This window comes from Monodon monoceros, unplaced genomic scaffold, assembly GCF_005190385.1.
Source record: "Monodon monoceros isolate NGI ecotype Baffin Bay Population unplaced genomic scaffold, NGI_Narwhal_1 Super_Scaffold_18, whole genome shotgun sequence".
NCBI lineage: Eukaryota > Metazoa > Chordata > Mammalia > Artiodactyla > Monodontidae > Monodon > Monodon monoceros.
In genome coordinates this window covers 65,494,675-65,515,251 of record NW_021703774.1, presented here as the reverse complement: position 1 = coordinate 65,515,251, position 20,577 = coordinate 65,494,675, and the positions used below count along the sequence as shown (strand labels likewise).

Sequence of the window (20,577 nt, the reverse complement as noted above, 5' to 3'; positions counted from 1 at the left end):
CACACACACACACACACACACACACACACACACACACACACACACACACACACATCTTCTCACACACACACACACACAGACACACACACACACAGAGATCACTTACACCTATCACCACCACCCTGGATTTCCTAGACAGGGTGAGGGCTACGAGGGCAGGGGGTCAGTTTCCCCAGGGCCCTAGCTCTCATCCCCTTCCCTGGTGCTAAATAAAAGTGAATAAATACTAAATAAATACAACCGGGGTCTACCCTGCCTTCCCCCTCCCTCCTGTGACCAGCAGGGCAGAGGGGGCAGTTTAGATAGGGGACTATCTCCCAGCCCCTTCCATCCACCAGCCATCCAGGGCAGGAAACCCGGGCAGGGCCAGCCTGCTCGGTAGGGCAGAGAGGAGGGGCGGGTTCACCTCACAGCCCCTCCCCAACTGTGTCTCGGTGCGAGGCAGCTGCCGAACCCCCTCATTCTCCCAGCCAAGTCCGAGGCCCCGGTGCCCAGAAAGGGCAGCCGGGACGGTGAGGTTATTTCCTGCCCGCCCAGGAGCGCCGCCGGAGGATCTCCAGAATCTGTGCCTTGCGGTGCACCCAGTCCTGGGGAGGGGGGCGTGGCGTTGAAGGGGTTGGCCAGGGCACGAAGAAGCTGTAGCGGAGGCGTACGTTCTGGGGGTTTCCAGCCACCAGGACCTGCAGCGTCAAAGGCTGAGCCAGGGGCCCGTGGCCGGACAGTGTCTCCGAGGCTGCAGTGGCCCCGCTGTAGCGCAAGCTGACTGCCCCGGGTAGGACCACGTCTGTGGGGGAGGGTATCAGCGTGTATTCACCATTGAGGGCATAGGAGCCATCGGGGAGCTTCAGGGCCAGGTAGAGGCTCCGGACACCAGGGGTACCCTGCTGCCGGACCAGGATGTGGGTGGCCCCTGCGGGGATGGTGACCACATCGTTGTATCCGTACCTGTGTGCAAGGAGTAGAGGAGAACTCAGCATCTCCCTGAATCCTCTCAGCCTTTCTGAGCTGTGTTTGTTATGATTGTATGTGTATAGAAGGTTGTCTCCCCAGACCTACGTGAGCTGTCCAGCCTAGATCTGAGCTACATGCAAATGTGCCCTCCTTCCTCCTCTCTGGGCCTTTACACCTGCTGCCCCCTTACTGAGGTGCCCATCTAAGCCCCGCCTCCTTGGTGCCTGTCCAATTCCTATTCTTCCTCCAGAAGGGAGGTCACCTCCTGGGAAGCCTTCCATGATGCCCACAAGTGCCCTCACAGCAGCCCAGGCTGACACCTTTGAGCAGGTGGGACACTGCGCTGTAACTGTGAACTCGTCTGTCTCCGCTACTAGACTGTACGTCAGCTCTTTGAAAGGAGAAGCAGTGTTGAGTTCACCTCTGTATCCCCAGGGCCCAGGACAGCGTCCAGGAAGGTGGGAGGAGGAAATAAATAGTGAATGAACCTGAATTTTCTGAAGGAGCCAGACTGCTTGCTGCAGCTAGAACCATCCCCACCGCACACCATGCACTTGTCAAATTTCTTTTTGGAGCCAATGACGCGGTCACAGCCGGCATGGATGCAGCGACCCTGGACACAGACTGAGGAGCTGTCTGGAGAACAGGGGGTCCCATCTACCACCTGAGGAGAAGAGAGGGAGTGGTGAAAGGGTCTTCCTTAGTCAAAACGGGCTGGTAGGTCGAACAAGACCCATATCCCATCAGGGAGGGGATGCCAGAAAAGTTGGGTCAGGGAGGGGATGTGGATGGAGTGTGGAGGGAACCCCAGCCACTGTAAGGGATGGTAATCATAAAAGCCACCATTTTCAGAGCACTCACTATGAATTAGGCACGGTGCTAAGTGCTATATAAATCTCACAACCACTATCTGAGGTTTGTAGAGATGGAACACTGAGGTTTAGAAAGATTAGGAGCTTGCCCAAAGGTTACACAGCTGGCAAGCAGAGAAGCCAACACGGGAATTGCAGGTCTGGGTCCCAACCCCAAGCCCTAAATCTTGGTGGTACCGTCCCAGCTGGACACTAGAGGGCAGTCAACGTGCAGGCTTTCTCCCCAGAACAGGGGTGAAGGATGCAAACCTGCTAGGCTTGTTCTTTCTTCAGCCTCAACCCAGGGCCCTATCACAGAGGTGGGGGGGGGGCGGTGCGGGGACATTGCTGTCTCCAGGAGGCCTGTCCAGTGAGGGACTGGCCATCCATGAGCTCAATGAGGCCACCACTGTAATTTGCCAGAGGAGCCCATGGGAAGGGGGTCAGAGAAGGGCCCAAAAGTCCACACACTTCCATTCTCACAAAACGGAGCACTGGAAGATGGGGGAGAGAGAGGGAAAGAAACCAAGGGAAATGGGACACGCTAGAGCTGCCTGATTGGCAACTTATCCAGAGTCCAGGGCTAGTTTTCTAAATACCCACGGCCAGAGAAGTCTGAGTGGGCCCCGGGCGTGGCTGTGGGAACGCCAGCAGTAGTGCTGTTTGGGATCTCCGCCATCCGAAAGTAGAGGGTGGGTTGGGTAGTGTGTGAGCTTAGACGGGGCCCTGGGGCACCCTGGTTCTCACCCGTGGCTCCAGCACATAGTAGTAGCCCAGTGCCCGGGCCTGGCAGGTGAGTTTGCACTGGTCCCGGGGCGCCACACCTGTGTAGCGAGGAACCCAGTCCATGGGCCCTGGGAAGTTCTTGAAGAGGTCAGTGCGGTGGTTGTAGGCCGCACACTGCTCTTCACGGAAGGTCAGCGCTGTAGGGTTAAAATGGACAGTCAGAGCCCCTCTCTCCTCACGCTGCCCCACCAGCCCCTCCACCGAGCCTCTCAGACCTCCAGACAGTACGGCAGCTCTCTCCCCCACAGACTACCTGTCACTTTCCTGAAGGGTAAAGTCACTCCCCCCAACAGCAGGGACAGTCAACACCTCCTTGGTCCCTGAACTCAAGGGACAGTCCTTTCCGTCCTACCCATCCCTCCCAAGGCTCCCATCCTCCCCACTCCTCACCTGAGCCAGTTGGGCAGTCCTGGGTATTGCAGGAACGAAAGCGGGTATGGCGGCCCTCACAGTACTTGCCACCATTCCGGGGGATGGGCCGTGTGCAGTCCCGGGAAGAGAACTGGACACCACCTCCACAGCTCCGAGAGCAGTCACCCCACGATCCCCAGGGGCCCCAGCCACCAGCCTGTGGGATCTGCAGAAGGACAGAATGGAAGAGTGGGATGAATACACTCTCTTGGGCTCAGGGCCACTCCCTCCTCCCCCAGGCCCTCTGCCCCTCCCCTGCCCTTGGGATCTCACATTGAAGTCCTGGAGCTGGTCCACGTGGAGGCAGCGGCCACCCATACAGGCCTGTGCGGGCCCACAGGGGGTACCATCAGCCCAGGGTGAATGCTTGGTCTGGCACATGGAGTGGCCATTGAGACGGCCAGAGCACCAGAGGGCAGCACAGGGTGGCGGCAGCTGTGGACAATGGTGTGAGTCAGGCCCAAAGGTCAGCTGGCACTGGCGGTCAGCATCGTAGTCCTTGCCCGGGAAAGTCACAGGCAGATGCAGGGGAGCCTCTGGCTTGTCTAAGAGACAGTGCCCTGGGAAAAGAGGCAGGGGTATGACGTCACCAATAGGTTGAAGGGGTGCCAGCCTTGGGCTCCCCAGGGCCTGACAGATCCTAAGATCCAAATTCTAGGGCTGGAAGAAGCTTTAAGTAGCAGCTAAATGTATTCAATGCTTATTATGTGATGAACATTGGCTAAATGCTTGACCAACAGTATCGTGTTTAATCATGGCCAAAGCCTATGAGGTGGTTACCGTTATTATGCGTATTTTACAAATCAGCTACACAGAAGTGAGGTAACTTACAGTCACACGTCTACACACATCTAAAGAACAGGATCAGGATAGGAACTCAAAGCACTAGATCTTCCTACCTATTCCAACCAGCTACAGAATTCCTGAGTCTGCTTCTCATCAACAGCCCTGCCCAACCATAGTCATACTGCTAGGCATGCACACCTCAAGTGACAAGGCAGTCACCTCTTTCACAACTAGCCCCTTGCAGTGTTGGACAGTTGTGGCCCTTAGAAGGTCAGTTCTAATTCTATTGAGCCAAAACTTGCCTCCGGTAGCTGTGCTATTTATTTTGAGAGGAAGTGGGAACCACACAAAGGCAGCAGCATTTCTCACTCCATCCCACACTGCAGAGGAGGCACGTTGGAAGGAGTCAGTTTGGCCCATGTGAAATGCGGCAGAAGAGAAAGTACAGTGGGGGGCAGGAACTGGGTCCTGCACAGGGAAAGGGGAGTGCCATCTGCTTACCATAGCCATTGTCCAGGAAGTCAGTGATGAAGCGGGCACTGCAGGGGGACCAGGGCTCCTCGGGATCCACGTGAGCCATCACAGGAGCCATGACATGGCGGGAGGTACTCCCAGGCCCATTCAGACCAACACATGGCTTTGAGTTGTCATGGAGCATGTTGAAGACATGGCCTGTGGGAGCAGAGGCCCTGTTAGGGTCCAAGGGTCTCATCCCTGTGCCCTCAGGGGGTTGCAGGCCCATCATAAGCCTGGTTGCAGGTATGGATGGTCAGATCCATTCCCCATCCCAACCTGCCCCCAATGTCTTTCTGGTGCTCCAAGGGCTTCTCAATATGTAGCCCCCCTTGCTCTGTCTCCCCTCTCCCCATGATACACTCAGGGCCCCTCCCTACCGACTTTTCCTTATAGCCTACATTCCCAACCCTGATTCCATCCACTCTATCACTGACTCTTGTGAATAATCTTTCTCAGTACTGTGCCACCTCCCCTCCAAACACAGTTCACAGTAGATTTCTACACACTATCTCATTTAATAGAAAAATCTAAATGTCTACATCCGGAGCAGAGAAGGGTAATGGCCCTGGACCTAGGCCTGGGGAAAAGGAAGAAACACCTTGTGACTTGCATTTGTACCCTGGTGAGCTCACTGTCCCCTCACCTCACCCCTGATAGCTCTCTCACTCATCACAGGTGCCCCATGACCCCACCCCTAACTTACCCAGTTCATGAGCAGCAGTGAAGGCTGACTGGAGCCCGTCATCCTCCACGATAGCACAGCTCCGAGCTGGGTCACACACAGTGCCCACATCAGCCATGCCTAGAGTGTCACAAGTAGAGACCCCACACAGGTCCTGTGGAGAGGGAGATCAGAGACAATACATGAGGAGCCAAGACACCAGCGTCCATTGAGCTGAGATCCAGATTAGTGGAGACCTGGGCACTGCGTATCCAGCACTGTCAGGGCCCAGATAGCACTGGCAGTGTGGCTGGGGCCAGGCACCATGTTGAACAGCTCCAGGGGCACCATTTACATCACGGTCTGTGCAGTGGTGCTTCTTGGGGTTATGCAGTGCATGGCCTGAGGTGCTGATTGGGGCCTCACCTGACGGGTAAACAGAATGGCCGTGTCAAAGTGGTCAGGGTCCGAGTCCTCGGGGGTGTTGAGTCCTCGCTGCCAGGCACAGAAGCTGCGCAGGGTCTGGGCGGCACTGGGCCCTACTTGGGGCCCTTCCTCACCTGGCCCCAGAATCACTAGCCGAGTCACCACCAAGCTGACAGGGTTGCGGATGCTTGGGTGCTTGAAGGCCTTGGCCGCTGCTGCCATGACCGTCAGCAGGTAGCGCTTTAGCCCAGCACCGTGAAATGCCGCCATCTTGTCATCTGCCACCACCAGGGTCTCCACAAATCTACTCAGTGAAGCAAAGCGCTGGAGAGGAAAAAAGGGGAGGAGGATCCTGAAATAGCCTCCCAGACCCATGGATCACTTCTCCCCTCCCTTACTTCCTGGGTCTGGAACTCAGCAGAGCCAGCTGGGCCACATACATCCCACGGGATTCCTGATGAGACTCGGTGGGGCCTCCCCACCAACTCCAAATCCCAGGGCTTTTGTGGTAACGCTGCGAAATCATCTGCTGGTTCTGAGAAGGGGAGGGGATGGGGATGCCACGTCCCAGGGCTATGTGGGCGCAAGAGGTGAAAAGCAGCTGGGACTGCCTCTGGGAGGGACTTTGGGGTCCCCCATGCCTGAGTGTGTCTGGGGCTGCAGGACTGGGGCTAGAGGGCTGGGCTGCAACGTGTCTTCCCTGTGTGGTTGGAGGAACAATTCAGTCAGTGGCTAGGGCCAGGGCCAGATCTCAGCGTGGCGGGTGTGGAGGGAGCGTCTGGTCTGGATTAAAGCTAGAGAGGGAGGGAGGAAGGAAGGGAAGAAGGGGGGAGACTGGGAGTGGGAGGGAGGAAAGGATGGAGCCTCAGGCAGCCTTGCAGTCAGTCCGCAATGTGGGAAGGGGACGGACCAGAAGGGGGTTCAGGATGCCTTTCCTCCCCGGTCCACTCCTGCCCTAGTTTGCAGTTTGCCAGAACAATTTTGAAGACAGCATCAGGAGCCAGAGGCCAGTCTCTTGGGCCTCAAACCTCACTCCTTTAGCTGGTGGTGAAAATCAAATTTGGGGCCCAGAAAAGAGTCAAGGCCAAGGGGCTATCAGGAGGGCCTCCTTGTTGGGGACTGTGCCAGTAGGATGCCATGGCCAGGCAGGGTTGGGGTGGAGAGAGAGAGTGGTCATTCCCAGCATAGCGTCTCTGACCCAACCCTGGGAACCCCCTTGGGATCAGCGGTCTGGCTAGGAGAAGGGTTGGGGCAGGGAAAAACCAGAGCCTTCCCAGGAAAGGAGGCCAGTGGAAAGAGAAAAGGCAGACAGAAGGGAGGGAAGCAGCAGGCTGGCCAGAAGTGGAAGTGGGTGGAGAGAAGGTGAATAGGGGTCAGTAGGACAGACATGGCAGCAGGACACTGCAGGACACAGACTCCAGGGCTGCCTACCTTGGCTCTTCGTGGGCTGGAACTGGGGTTCCCGGGAGGAGCCTGGACGTTGCAAATGGGGCCCTGGCCGCTGGCTGGACTCTTCCGGCGTAGGATGTGAGCCCCAGGCCCACCAGCAGAGTTAGGGGTGCCTCCTTCCAGGGGCTGGATGTGGAGTTCGGTCCCTCGATACTGCAGCACCCCTAACAGGGCTCCCCCATCCCAGTGCAGAGATGCCACCGACTCCGGATCTCCATTGACGGTGCCAGTGAGGTAGGTGCCCGGCTCTGCCCCGCCCAGGAGCTCAGGCGCCCGGCCCAGGTATTGCACCGTCAGCCCCTCCACCCGCACGCCGGGGTCCTGCTCCAGCTCTAGTAGCAGCGTCTCCCCAAAGGCTGGCAAGCGGTACGACAGCCTGGCAGGGGTGCCCAAACCAGGCAGGACGCTGTCGTTGAGCTTCTCTGGAAACACGATCTCCTCCTCCCGGGGGAGGGGGCTGGCCGGCCAGGCTGAGGGCAGGAGGGAGGCCAGCAGCAGCAGAAGCAGCTCGGAGACGGGCACGCTGGGGAGCAGCAGGTGGGGTTGGATTCCCCACAGGCAGCACTCCGCCAAGCCCCTCCCGGGATGCGAGTCCGTCCGGGACATGGCACTGGTGCTGAAGCTGGGAGGGACTGAGGCCGTCTGGGCACCAAGTCCTCCCTGCCCTGGCTTTGGAAAACTCCTCTCTCGAGCCTCGGGGCTCGGACCCTAGCCAGGGTCAGAGGCAGAATTTTCAGAGGGTCTGGGGACCTTCAGAGGAGATGGAGAAAACTTGGCCCTTAGGCTTAGGAGAGGTGTCTAGTGGTCTGGTTCCTCCAAACTCTCCTCCCACACCCTCCTCTCCTGGATCTTTGTTTCTCCCTGCCTGTGTCTTCTGCAGCTTCTCTGGCCTCTCCCTTTGCACTTCCCTCAGACTCTGTCTGGCTTCGCTTCTGTGCCTGTCCTCTCTCTGCCTCCTTCCGCCGTGCCTTTGTTTCTGTCTTTCTCCTCCTCTCTCTCCCGTGTCTATGAGTCTGTGGGTCTCCCTGTGAGTTCTTCCCAGCCTTTCTCCGCGCCAGCTCTTTTAAGCATCCTGAGCCGCTACGATTGGCTGAGCTATAAGCCATTCAGCCAGGAGCTCTGGTGGTAGGACTCAGACGGGTGTTTCATTGCTTCCCAAAAATCTAGTTTTTGTTTTCCTTTAAAAAAAAAAAAAAAAGGGACTTGCCCAGGGGAGGGGAATCTCTAGCAGCCGGATGGATCATAGGCACTGGGCCAGCTGATGACATAGTCTTTTCCCAAACCCCACAGTCGGCTCTCAGCTGTCTCTTTCCCTTTTTGGTGGGACAGAGCCCCAGGAGGGGTAGGAAGTCAGGGAAAGGGCCTGGACCACACGCGAAGAAGGGACCATGGTCCCAGGAGAATTCTAGCTCCCACTGTCTAACCTGGCACATCCTCCCTTTTCTCAGGGATCCCTCATGATGCCCTCTGCCCCTAGAGGCTGGTTTCCAGGGCCGAGGGAACTGAGTGAGCTGCCAGGGAAAGAGGGTGGGGAACAGGTAAGGAAGCATCAAGACGGCCGAACAAAGAAAGGAGGTGGCTTGACACTGCTCAGGATGGGACCAAGAAGCTGGAGAGAGTACAGGAGGCAGGGAGAAGGGGCAGGCAAGGAGGCAGGGAGAAGGGAGTGTACTGCCCAAAGGTAGGATGAGTCTGCTTAGAATGGGCACATGGAGCCGGCAGAGGACAAGGCAGGAGGGGTTAACGACTCTTCCTTTTACAGAAGGGAGATCTAGTGTGGCACCTCCTCTTCCCTAACGTCTCTTCTCTCCCTCAGGATCCCCTTTCCTGAATTACCATTCCCCGCCCCCTCAGAAGCCCAGACAGCCATTCTGCCTCCAGCCTCCATTCCCCCCAGAGCTCCCCTCCCCACTTCCTGACTCCCCATTTCCCTGGCCCAGCTCCCAGTAGCTTCCCCCAGGCTCTTGGCCCTGCTCCTACCCACTCCCAACTGCCCTAAACCCTCCCCCAGCCTCAAGTCAGCCAGCCCCCAGCACAAGAAAGAAGTGCTCTCTCAGGAACCCAGAAGTACCCTATGTCAATCCATCAGAGGGAATCCCCACCTGGTTCCCCTTTTCGGCCCCACCTTGTCCTAAGAACCCAGTGGTTCCTGGAATATCTAGTAATCCTTTATTTCTCATTCCCCATGGGACAGGGAGAGGGTGGTTGTAGCACTGTGGGTACAGGAAAATTAGGGAACTGAGAGAAACAGGAACCCAGTGCCTGGGATGGAGAGAGTGCTTGGGGAGGAAGAGGTAATGTTAGGGAAAGGAAGCAGAATGATTTCCTTGGTTTGGAACTGGAGAGAACTCAGCAAAGAAGTCTTGGGGGTGGATTCTCAAGACAAGGAAGGAAAGGGCTCAGAAGTAGGGGCAATTTCTGCTCACCCCATGCTATGGCCACTCCCTTCCCCAGGATATCCCCAGGAAGGAGAGTACCGTCAGCACTTTCCTTTCCCAGAGGCAGACCACCTGGCCCTGCCCCCACTCCTCTATTCACTCTCCGCCTGGTCACCTCCTGTCCTCCACATCCCATCCGCCAGAATACTTCCTTTTCCCCTCCCTTCCTGCCCAGGTTGCAGATACCTGCCCTGGTGACCATCACTTCCTGTATCACCCACCCCCTTCGGACTGCAGGACCCACCTCTTGACCCACCACATGCCCTGACCCTGGTCCTAAGGGGAGGGGGTTGGTGCTGCAGGAGTCAGACAAAGGATGGGAGACCAGAAGGGGCAGGAGCAAGAGGAGCTGTCACCAGAGGACTCTTACTGCCCCTCTGCACCCACATCTGAGACGAGGACAAAGGGGGCGAGTAAGCAGTGAGAGACAAAAGGCCTTAGAGTAACAGCAGCAGTGTGTGTGTGGGGAGCGCTGGCAGCCTGGAGAAGGCACAAAAGATGCAGTGTCCTAGGCAGCCCCCCAGGATCCCTCACCCTAGTTCCAGCTCAAGTTGCCCCTAGGGCCAAGCAGCCCGGAGTCGATCCTGTCTTCTCCTAGGCTGGATTAGGGCAAATAAATGCAGTCCCTACATCGTCCTCCCTCACTATCACCACATTCACTGTGTGTTTCAGCTATACCGGGAGAGAAGGCCCAGGGAGACGGTGGGGAATGAGGGGAGCAGGGAGGCACAGCCTCTGCCTGGCTCTGTGAGGGCTGCCGAGCCCACCCAGGTGTCCCAGTCAGTTCCCCCAGTCAGGGATATGGCCTCACCCTTTGGTACAGTTCCCACTAGGTCAACTCCCAGGCTAGAAGTCTGGCTTTCCCCTCTTTCTTTGCAGCTAAGAATTCCCTGTCTCTGCCACTCTCCTGGTCTGTCTGCCCCACCCTGCTGTCCTGCTGGTGAGCTGTGGCCCAGGCACCCTGTCTGGAGGAGATCTGGGGAAGGCCTCTTTCCAGGCCCCAAGTGGGAGGGATGTGCAAAGTTAACGGGTGGCCCAGCTGGAGCTGGGCTTGGAGGCAGAGAGAACAGGAACTAGCTCCAAGGCTGGAACTCCTCTTTGTCTCTTCCACACAGGATTACGATCAGACTCCTGATGGTGCTACAGTTCTATGCTGTTGGCCAGTACAGAGGCCGGGTCGGAAAGATATGAGGTAAAAGAGACTGACCCAGGGTGGAAATGGGGTGCGAGGCATCGCTAAGGGCACTTCCTGGGTCTGTAATTCTGTGGGCTCTGGAAGCCTGGCAGATATAAGGGTCACCCACAGGGGACCTCCTATCCTCATGAGGTGGCTCCTACACACCGCAGCAGCCCGTTCCAATGCTGGTGGCCTTCGCATCCTACTCTTTCTTCATTTTACTTTGACAGGAGCTCTCAGACCCGCCCAGCCCCACTAGGGCCTCTTTTCCCTAACCCATTTAGGCCGTCTGGAAATTAGCTAGCTCTCCCGGCTCCGAATCTTTTGGATTCGGGGATAAGGAGGTAATTGGCAAAGCCCGGGTCTACCCCAGAAGGGCAGGGCTCAGACACAACCAGAGAGCAGGGCTTCAGCAGCGGTGAGCTCACGCGAGGAGTGGGGAAGGGCCCCCATGTGAGTGTCCGCCTGGCTCCGGGCGGCAGGGCACTTTCTAAGGCGCGCAGGCAGCTCGGCGATGGTGCGCGAGGGCGCCGCTGCCCGCATCAGGAACTGCAAGTTTCTCCTGCTCAGCCTTAGAAGAGCCCACCAGGAGCGCTGGGCAGCAAGGGCCTCAGCCTCCGGTATTTAAGCGAAAGTGAAGCCGGGGTGCAGAACCCGGATGTTGTCAGGTTCGCTCTCGGCGACCCCGCCAGCTTCCAAGAGGGCTGCTGAGTGGTGCCAATAGGCGAGAAGCCCACAGGAGGCGCGCAAGAGGCACTTCCGCCCGGTTCTCCTTCCCGCAGTCTGTGGCGGGGCAAGATGGCGACGCTCAGGGCTCTATGCGGCCTCCGGGGCGTCGCGGCCCTGGTGCTGCGGCCCGGGGCTGGGGCCCGACTGCCGATTCAGCCCACCAGGTGAGACCAAGGGCAGCCCTCGATGCGCTGTCCCCAGGGCTAGGGTTTCTCGAGTCCGGGGACTCCACGGGCCCTGTGACCCCCTAGGAAAGAATGACCCAGGCCCGTGACCCCTCGTCCAGGCCTGCTCTGTCGAGTTCCAGGATCCAGTGGTGCCTGCCTTGGCCGAGGGAGGAAAGAGGGTTTGAGCTCGATCTGCCAGAGGTGAAATCAGCTGGAGGGAGACTCCGCGCCTCAGTGTTAGTGATAATGTCACCCTCCCTTTATGTCCTGCTGCTTTTCCCAACCCCCTTCACGGGTGGGGCGCGACTGGTGAAAATTCTCCTTAGACGCTGTGGAAGAAGAGGAGAGCAACCCCGATAGACTTAAAGGAGGAACATAAACCAAGAATCCCCGGGTTGGCCTCAGTGCATTGTTCTGGCCGTACTTGAGCAGAGCCAAGGAGCCAGCATGCCCCACCCCCCTTTCTTTTCTTACTCTTGGTTTGACCTTGAATAAACACCTTTTTGAGTTCATATTCACCAGGATGGGAATATGAATATGACCAGAATTTAAAGGAGCTGGGATCCCCGGCTTTGCATGTGTACGGGTGATAGGTGAAGTGATTTCAGGAATAAGTTGTTAGTAAGGATGGAACCTCTAGAGTTCCAGTTTGTTCTGCCAAAGCGACACAACTCTGTGTCAGTGACTTGACATTGAAGAATCCAAGACACCCTTCCCTGGGCCCACCTGAAAGTGAATGGGAACAGAGAAACCAAGCACTGTTCAGGCCCTTTGTCTAGGATCTGTCATTACCTCCCCAGAGGTGCTCGGCAATGGCAGCCAGATGTGGAATGGGCAGAGCAGTTTGGGGGCGCTGTCATGTACCCCACCAAGGAAACAGCCCACTGGAAGCCTCCACCTTGGAATGGTGAGTGCCCAGTGCCACTGTCCCAACCTACACCCCTCCATGCCCCAAGCTGATTTCTAAGTGCTCTTGAGCTCTCCGTGTGAGGCAAATTTTAGCCGCCAACTCTTTTTGCTTCTTTAACCTTGCAACTCAACAAACGTGACAATAGTGATAATAGGAGGTATTTGTCAAGTAGAATATTCCAAGAGAAAAGAAAGAGAAGGTCCCAGTCAACCCTCGAAGATCCCTACCAAATTTATATCTTTAGCTTCAGCTTTTTCCAGAGATTCAGTATATTTCCATCTCCCTCTCTTGACAAGGTGGTTTTTCCCACTGGCACCCAAATGAAACCTTTCTGAATACGAAACCTTTTTCCCCCCCATCAAAACTAGCTCTTCCTTGTGATTTTTAATTTTAATTTTATTTTATTTATTTGCGGTACGCGGGCCTCTCACTGTTGTGGCCTCTCCCGTTGCGGAGCACAGGCTCCGGACGCGCAGGCTCAGCGGCCATGGCTCACGGGCCCAGCCGCTCCGCGGCATGTGGGATCTTCCCGGACCGGGGCACGAACCCGTGTCCCCTGCATCGGCAGGCGGACTCTCAACCACTGCGCCACCAGGGAAGCCCGTGATTTTTAATTTTGATCAGTGACTCCCTCATTCTCCTAATCCCTCAGGATTGAAACTTTTTAGTCATCTTTGGCTCTTTTTTCTCTCTTGCCCTCCATGTCTATGTTCAATAACATGCAGATTCTTTAATAATGTTTCACATCTGGTCATTTCTTCCTTTGTTGTTTCGACTTATTTTGTATTAGACCTTGATTATTTCGGAAGTCTCTTTGATGGGTTCTTGCCACTGATATAGTCTCCCTCCAGCTATCCTATACAGTGTCTATGCCTTTATCTTCCCCAAACATCACTTTAGCATGTCATTCATTCTTTTGCTCGAAAACCTTCAAAGGAACTTCCAGTTAACCTTTCAAAAATTTAACAGTAACAACAGCTGAGTGCTTACCATGTGCTGAGTGTTTTTGTATGCATTATTTCACTTAGTTGTTACAACAGACCTATGAGAGTGATACTAATATTATCCCAATCTTGAGGAAATTGTGGTGTAGAGAGATTAAAAAGTGGTCGAGGACACAGGTGGATTTGTACGTGGGTCTGTCTGACTCCAAAGCCCATGGTGAAGAATTTTGGTCGCATAGGTAGACTCTGGTTTCAGATCTCAACTCTCCATTTACCAGTGAATAGAGTACCTACTTCATAGCGTTATTGTAAGGATTAAATGAGTTACAAGTAACGTAAACCACGTAGTGTAGTGATTGCCTCATGCTAAGTCCTTTCTAAGTTTTACTAATAATACTGATAATTGGGGCTTCCCTGGTGGTGCAGTGGTTAAGAATCTGCCTGCCAATGCAGAGGACACGGGTTCTAAGCCCTGATCCGGGAAGATCCCACATGCCGCGGAGCAACTAAGCCCGTGCGCCACAACTACTGAGCCTGCGAGCCACAACTACTGAAGCCCGTGCGCCTAGAGTCCGTGCTCCGCAACAAGAGAAGCCACCGCAATGAGAAGCCCACGCACCGCAACGAAGAGTAGCCCCTGCTCTCCACAACTAGAGAAAGCCCGTGTGCACCAATGAAGACCCAGTGCAGCCCAAAATAAATAAATAAAATAAATAAATTTTAAATAAATAAATAATACTGATAATTGAACCACTACCCCCTACACCCTGCCAACACTTAATCTTCTGTCTCTTGGCAAACAAGAGTTCCATAGATATTTACTTTCTTGTTTCTGAGATTTGACATGTGTTCATTCCATAGCATAGGATGCCTCTTCTCTCTACCTATTTGAATCATGCCCTGTGTTTAAGAGCCAGCTCATATCTTGCCTCCACGAGGTCTTCACAGTGTTCTTTCCTTTCTTTAAATACCTAACGGCTAAGCAACTTACTTGGCAACTTGTAAATTTGACCTGTGTTACTAGTTTCTCACATGTACTTGTCTCCCGAATTAAATTGTAAGCCTCTTGAGGGTAAAAACTGTCAATTAGTAGTAGTAAGAATTAAGTATACATTTCCCAATTAGTTGTCCATTCAGCAGATACATCTGGAGAGCAGTGTATCTTCGTGGTTAAAGAGTGTGGAGTCTGGAGCTGACCAGGCTGAGTTAAATCCTGACTCTGCCACTTACTAACTCTGACAATTCATTTAGTGTTTCTGGCCTCAACTTCTCCAATGAGATGAGGATAATGATAGTATCAACTACTTATATGGTTGTTGAAATAATTAAATTAATTAAAATAAGTAAAGTGCTTAGAGTAGTGCCTGGCACATAATAAGGACTGTATAAGTGTTATCTATCATTATTAGTTTTTTTTTTTTTTTTTTTTCCTGGTACGCAGGCCTCTCACTGTCGTGGCCTCTCCCGTTGCGGAGCACAGGCTCCGGACGCGCAGGCTCAGCGGCCATGGCTCACGGGCCCAGCCGCTCCGTGGCATGTGGGATCTTCCCGGATCGGGGCACGAACCCACGTCCCCTGCATCGGCAGGCGGACTCTCAACCACTGCGCCACCAGGGAAGCCCCTCATTATTAGTTTTTTAAAGGTATCCTGAGAGACATGGAAAGAGTGAGGCTCATGGTCCCTCTCATCAGAAAGTTTAGTCTCCCTTCCCTTTTTCCCATCTAATGGTCTTCCTCCTGGTTATGATAAAGGTTAGGAAATCAGCACGGTATGGAATGGTGAGATGGAAAGTCTCCAGGGAGATATTAACTCCTTGCTGTCTTTTGGGGGTTCTCAAAGGAATTACCATTTGGCTCAATCATTTCCCACTTCTCAGATGTGGACCCTCCAAAGGACACGTTGGTGTCGAACCTGACCCTGAACTTTGGGCCCCAGCACCCAGCAGCCCATGGAGTCCTGCGGCTAGTGATGGAATTGAGTGGGGAGATGGTGCGCAAGTGTGACCCTCACATCGGGCTGCTGCACCGAGGCACTGAGAAGCTCATTGAATACAAGACCTATCTGCAGGTGTGGGGGGGGAACGGGGACCTGTTGACAGGACCTGGGGATGCTTTAGCCTCGGACTTTGCCAGTTCACTGCCCCAAAACCCCAGGGGAGGAGGGTGTTGAGAGGAGTAGCCCGTTGAGGTTATTAGGACAGTTTTGATTGGGAGGATGGAGGGATGTGGCAGGGGATGCTTGACTTGAATCATGTGGATTTGGTTTATCCAACAGAAATACTTTGGAGCTGGAACTACACTCCTAGCTCTTCTCTGGCTGACTTTTGGCTGACCCCTTTATCCTTACCCTAGTGCCTCAGTTTCCCTGCTCTTATGTCGTACTAGTACGTCAAAGCTGGTGTCCCTGGGGTCAGGGAAAGAGGAGAGAGACGTCAACTCCCCAGGTTTAACAGCTGATTCTTGTATCTTCCAGCATTCTAAGTTTGTTTTCGAAATACTCAGTGAGTCAGAGTGACCGGGAGGGAGTTTGTAACAGAGTTTGCTGTTTTTAGGAGAACTCTGTGACCCAAATAATGAGGGTAGGGTCAGATTTGAAGAAATCGGATCTGGGATGGGGATCTGAAGTTTTTTTTCTTACTATCATGAAGAAAGCTCTTGATAACAGAGGACGATGGAGTTAGGATTTCGAACCAGCTGACTAGAATGTGATTCCCCCAAAGAGTCCAGGCAACGATGGTTTCTGGTCCCAGAGTCCATGGAGTTAAACCCTGTAGCTTTATCCCACGTCACAGTGACATCAGGGCAAGAACTGGCCGTTCCAAGGAGAGGCGTCTTAGCTCCGCCTCCTTCCTGGAAGCTGAAGCTGGTTCAGCATACAGCTGGGACTTAGCTTTCTTGGTATTCTGGGGAAGAACCATTTCTACCTGACTCTTCCTACAGAAACAAATCCCATTCTTCTTGGTGTTCTTAATTTCCTCCTGAGATTACCTTTCTCCTGCAGTATCTCAGAGAGGCGATCTTCTTTGACAGAGGCGTCACTTGGCCCAGAAGACTTGGTTGGCAGTGGTGTGCTGGAGCTAACTCATACTGGCTCACAAGAGCACTGTTAACTTTTCAGGAATTTTGTGAGCCAGTTGTTAAACACAGCTGTTATTAAAAATCAGATTATACTAGCTTGCGATTTAATATATTAAAAATCAAGGTAAGAAGTATCAAAATCCATGCCTTCATTATTTTACTACATTTTTCTACGCTGTGCTCCTTAGGTATTTGCTTCCATTGTGTCTGTATCGTGGAAATACTGTGTAATGGTGTGCCACTCGGCCCAGCACTGTCTGTGGTCAGTTACACAATGCTGGTAGTTTAAAGTGGGACTTCGTAGGAGTATTTTCACCATGGAAATGGACAAACACGACAAATCGGGGTCCCCCCACCTTCACCCCTTCAGTGTGTTTCATCCTGCCTTTCTGAGGCTCCTGAGATTGGGAAGGTTTATGTAGCACTGACCTCTGATGCCCACTGAGAGCAGTGCTTCTAGCAGCCAGACTGAGGGTTCCTTGGCCTGTTAGATGTGATCCTGATTCCTCCCTCTTCCCAGGCCCTTCCATACTTCGACCGGCTAGACTATGTGTCCATGATGTGTAACGAACAGGCCTATTCACTGGCTGTGGAGAAGTTGCTCAACATCCAACCTCCTCCTAGGGCACAGTGGATCCGAGGTATGCCCCATCCCCTTCTTCCTGTGGCCCAATGAGAGTACAGCATGGTGCCTCTGCCCCGCATCTTAGGAGCGCCGAACCGGAGCTTAGTATGCAGACCCCAGGCTCTGCCCAGAGCTGCTCTGTCAGCCTGGATCCTTGGCTCCTGTATCCTTCTCTTGTCTTCACCTCTCTACAGTGCTGTTTGGAGAAATCACTCGGCTTTTGAACCACATCATGGCTGTGACCACACATGCCCTGGACATTGGGGCCATGACCCCTTTCTTCTGGTTGTTTGAAGAAAGGGAGAAGGTATGAGAAGGAGGAAAGAATAGGAAAAGGGAAGGAGGTGCCAGAGGTAGAGAAGGTATGAAGGAGACGAGAGTAAAAGGAGAGAGAACATTTAGGGGGAGAAGGTATATTTAACCTGGGTTATATTCTTGAGGAGCTCTGTGTCATGAGGGGTTGGTTGGGCACCAGAAGGCTGGGGGCGGGGGAGTAGACCATCATGGTGTTGGACTTAGGGGCCCAGGACTTTGTCACTGATTCCCAGTGTGTCCTATCAAGATGTTTGAGTTCTACGAGCGAGTGTCTGGGGCTCGGATGCATGCTGCTTATGTCCGGCCAGGAGGTGTGCACCAGGTGAGCAGGCTCCCCTGCCTCTCTTAAGGTCCAGTCCTTGCTTGTATCCTCTGTGGCCACTGGAGGGCAGCCCTGGCTGATGGAAGCGCAAACCCTGTATCCCTGAGGCAGGGCTGGCTCTCCTTAGTGGAGACTCTGCACTCACTATCGATTCTCCGTTTGTCTTCTAGGACCTACCCCTTGGGCTTATGGATGACATTTATGAGTTTTCTAAGAACTTCTCTCTTCGCATTGATGAGCTGGAGGAGGTAAGATAGGAGTCAGTGGGAAAAATCCCTCTTTTACCCCAAGAGGATCTGTGGGGTTAATCCCCAATTATAAAGAAATACAGAGGTATGTGAAGAGTGTCATGAAGAGTGTTCACACACCAGCTCTCTTGCTCAACAGATGCTGACCAACAATAGGATCTGGCAAAATCGGACCGTCGACATTGGGGTTGTAACAGCAGAAGACGCACTTAACTATGGTTTTAGGTGTGAGGAATAAGACTTCTCTCCTTAGGGGCGGGTGGGTTCCAGCTTAATCTCTTGGCTTCAGGTGTGGCGCCTTCCTTGCCATGCTGTCTTTGTATCCCATGCCCAGAGCGTGCGGGAGGGAGAGGGGAGACTAGGGAAGAGAGCATGCCTCTTTTCTTGGTTTGTGGAAAGTGACCCTTGGTCCCATTATACTCTCTACAGCGGGGTAATGCTCCGGGGCTCGGGCATCCAGTGGGACCTGCGGAAGACCCAGCCCTATGATGTTTATGACCAGGTGGAGTTTGATGTTCCTATTGGCTCTCGAGGGGACTGCTATGATAGGTGAGGCCCAGATCCCTTCTTAGCTCATTTTCCAGCTAGTTTCCCCTAACTCTTCTCTTAACTGCTTTCTTCTTTCTCATACTTTCCAGTATCTATTGGAGCTCTTGTGTGTGTTAAACTAGGTTGCTTTTCAAAGTACTTGCACATATGGGACATTTTATTTTACCCTTACATTCTTCTTATGTCTTAGATGGAACTAGTTTGGGCTGCATCTTATAGCTGAGAAAGCTGAAGCATAAAAGTTAGAGATTAGCCTGGGATATTATTCTGTTAGTAGTGCTTGAGACTAGAATCCTCCTTATCCAGTGCTATTTCCACTAGATTCTAAGCTTCAAATTCCATTCCTCTTTACTGACCCCAAGAAAAATTTGCTACTGTTTTCTTTTTGAGTCACTTTGACTCTCACCTGTTCTATACTCCAAAAAATGTTTAAGAGGGTAATTAAAGAGGGAACTACTACAGGACATGGTCTGAGAAAACTAGAAGAGGATTTGGTCTGAGAAAACTAGGAGAGGGCCCAGTGCTCGAATCAGAAGACTGTAGGTTTTCTATGGATGGCCAGGCCAAGCAGAGATGCTGTACTAGGAGAAAAGGATGAGGAAAGTTACCTAGCACTCTTCAGTTCGGCCAAGGGCATCCATCCTCCCAGCCTCACATCTCATCCTCTGGCTGCTCTTCTCTTGATCTGAGTCTGTCTCATCTACTTCAGGTACCTGTGTCGGGTGGAGGAGATGCGCCAGTCCCTTCGAATCATCTTACAGTGTCTGAACAAGATGCCTCCCGGGGAGATCAAGGTTGATGATGCCAAAGTGTCTCCACCAAAACGAGCAGAGATGAAGGTTAGCTATAGGGGGAGGGAAAAGGGGGAAAGGGGGCAGCGGCTGGGGAGGAGTATCTTGGGATTAAATCCTACTTTTCAGTTTTCCCTTTTCAAAGAATTCACTGTATAAGATTCTTAACCTCCCGTAGCCTCCTCTCTTTTTCTATACCTTCTGTGCTCATTGGCTTACATGTGGGATTTTAGACTCCCTGGGGGTAGGATTATTTTCTGTGTGTGGGTACACCTGCCATACAGTTTGGGTCTGGCCTGTTGACGCTCCGTTTTTCCTCTCTCCAGACTTCTATGGAGTCACTGATTCATCACTTTAAGTTGTATACTGAGGGCTACCAAGTTCCTCCAGGTGCCACATACACTGCCATCGAGGCTCCTAAGGTGAGGCAAGAAGGGGAAGGAAAGGACAGTACGTGGAGTGGGTGACTGGCGATGGATGTTCAGATAAATGCTTGTTCATCAGTGAGAGAGAGGACGTGAGGGTGAATAGAGAGGTTTTTGTTGGCAGAGGAAAGGGTTCTTACTGTTAATGGAGGCAGCCAACCTTCTTCCTTGGACAGGGAGAGTTTGGGGTGTACCTGGTGTCTGATGGCAGCAGCCGCCCTTATCGATGCAAGATCAAGGCTCCTGGTTTTGCCCACCTGGTAAGAACCAACCCCAAAGATTCTAACGCTAATACATGAAGCCAGTAATTAATGGCCTTGGTTGAGATTTTTATGAACTTTCACTCCTCCTCCTTCTACCCTGTTAATCTTGCCTAACACTATTGCTGTCTTAATCTCTGCAGGCTGGTTTGGACAAGATGTCTAAGGGACACATGTTGGCGGACGTCGTTGCCATCATAGGTACAAGGCCTGTTGTGTAGTAGAGGTGTTCTAGGCAAGGGAGTTTGAGACTCTGATTGGGGACAGAAACTGAACACTTCCTGTTCAACATAGACTATGGGCATAGACTGAAATCCTCAGTTTCCTGAGCACAGTAATGAGTTCTAGATTCTTGGTAACATCACTTTTTTTCTCCTCCCCCTGACCTCCTAGGTACCCAAGATATTGTGTTTGGAGAAGTAGATCGGTGAGCACGGGAACAGCATTGGACCTCCCTGCCTACCTGCTTCGTCTGCGGAGCCTCTCCATCGTTGGGAATGGGACGCTGTGTGTGTGTGTGTGTGTGTGTGTGTGTGTGTGTGTGTGTACACGTACATGAATGCTTAGCTGTCAGGCTTTCTGTGCATGTACTGGAAAAGGAGAAATTATAATAAATGAGCTGCCTTCTGGCCTCAAGCCCAAACTTGTGGGTATGTCTTTCTCAGTATCTTACTGTCTTTCAGTTTGATGGGAAACTCATGAGTGTTAACCCTGTACTTCTCTGTTAGACTCAGTCCTTAGCAGTTTTTCCTGTGCATCTCC

At 53.2% G+C, this 20,577-nt stretch overlaps 2 protein-coding genes across 2 annotated transcripts; one reads left to right on the top strand and one right to left on the bottom strand.

Annotated features, from left to right (window-relative positions):
* Positions 1–478: 478 nt before the first annotated feature.
* ADAMTS4 (ADAM metallopeptidase with thrombospondin type 1 motif 4) lies at positions 479–8,619 on the bottom strand. Its single transcript, XM_029229220.1, has 9 exons — positions 6,820–8,619; positions 5,389–5,712; positions 5,005–5,137; positions 4,287–4,457; positions 3,273–3,559; positions 2,979–3,165; positions 2,550–2,725; positions 1,440–1,615; positions 479–945 (listed from the first exon to the last, which is right to left on the bottom strand). The coding sequence occupies exons 1-9, from the start codon at positions 7,441–7,443 to the stop codon at positions 519–521; spliced, it is 2,505 nt and encodes an 834-aa protein (XP_029085053.1). The 5' UTR covers positions 7,444–8,619; the 3' UTR covers positions 479–518.
* Positions 8,620–11,028: 2,409 nt separating this feature from the next.
* On the top strand, positions 11,029–20,455 carry NDUFS2 (NADH:ubiquinone oxidoreductase core subunit S2). Its single transcript, XM_029229217.1, has 14 exons — positions 11,029–11,345; positions 12,149–12,255; positions 15,080–15,270; positions 16,801–16,921; positions 17,100–17,212; positions 17,468–17,542; positions 17,713–17,790; positions 17,930–18,015; positions 18,220–18,339; positions 19,049–19,178; positions 19,457–19,552; positions 19,732–19,815; positions 19,959–20,016; positions 20,209–20,455. Exons 1-14 carry the CDS (start codon positions 11,251–11,253, stop codon positions 20,244–20,246), a joined length of 1,392 nt encoding a protein of 463 aa, XP_029085050.1. The 5' UTR covers positions 11,029–11,250; the 3' UTR covers positions 20,247–20,455.
* The last annotated feature ends 122 nt before the right edge of the window (positions 20,456–20,577 follow it).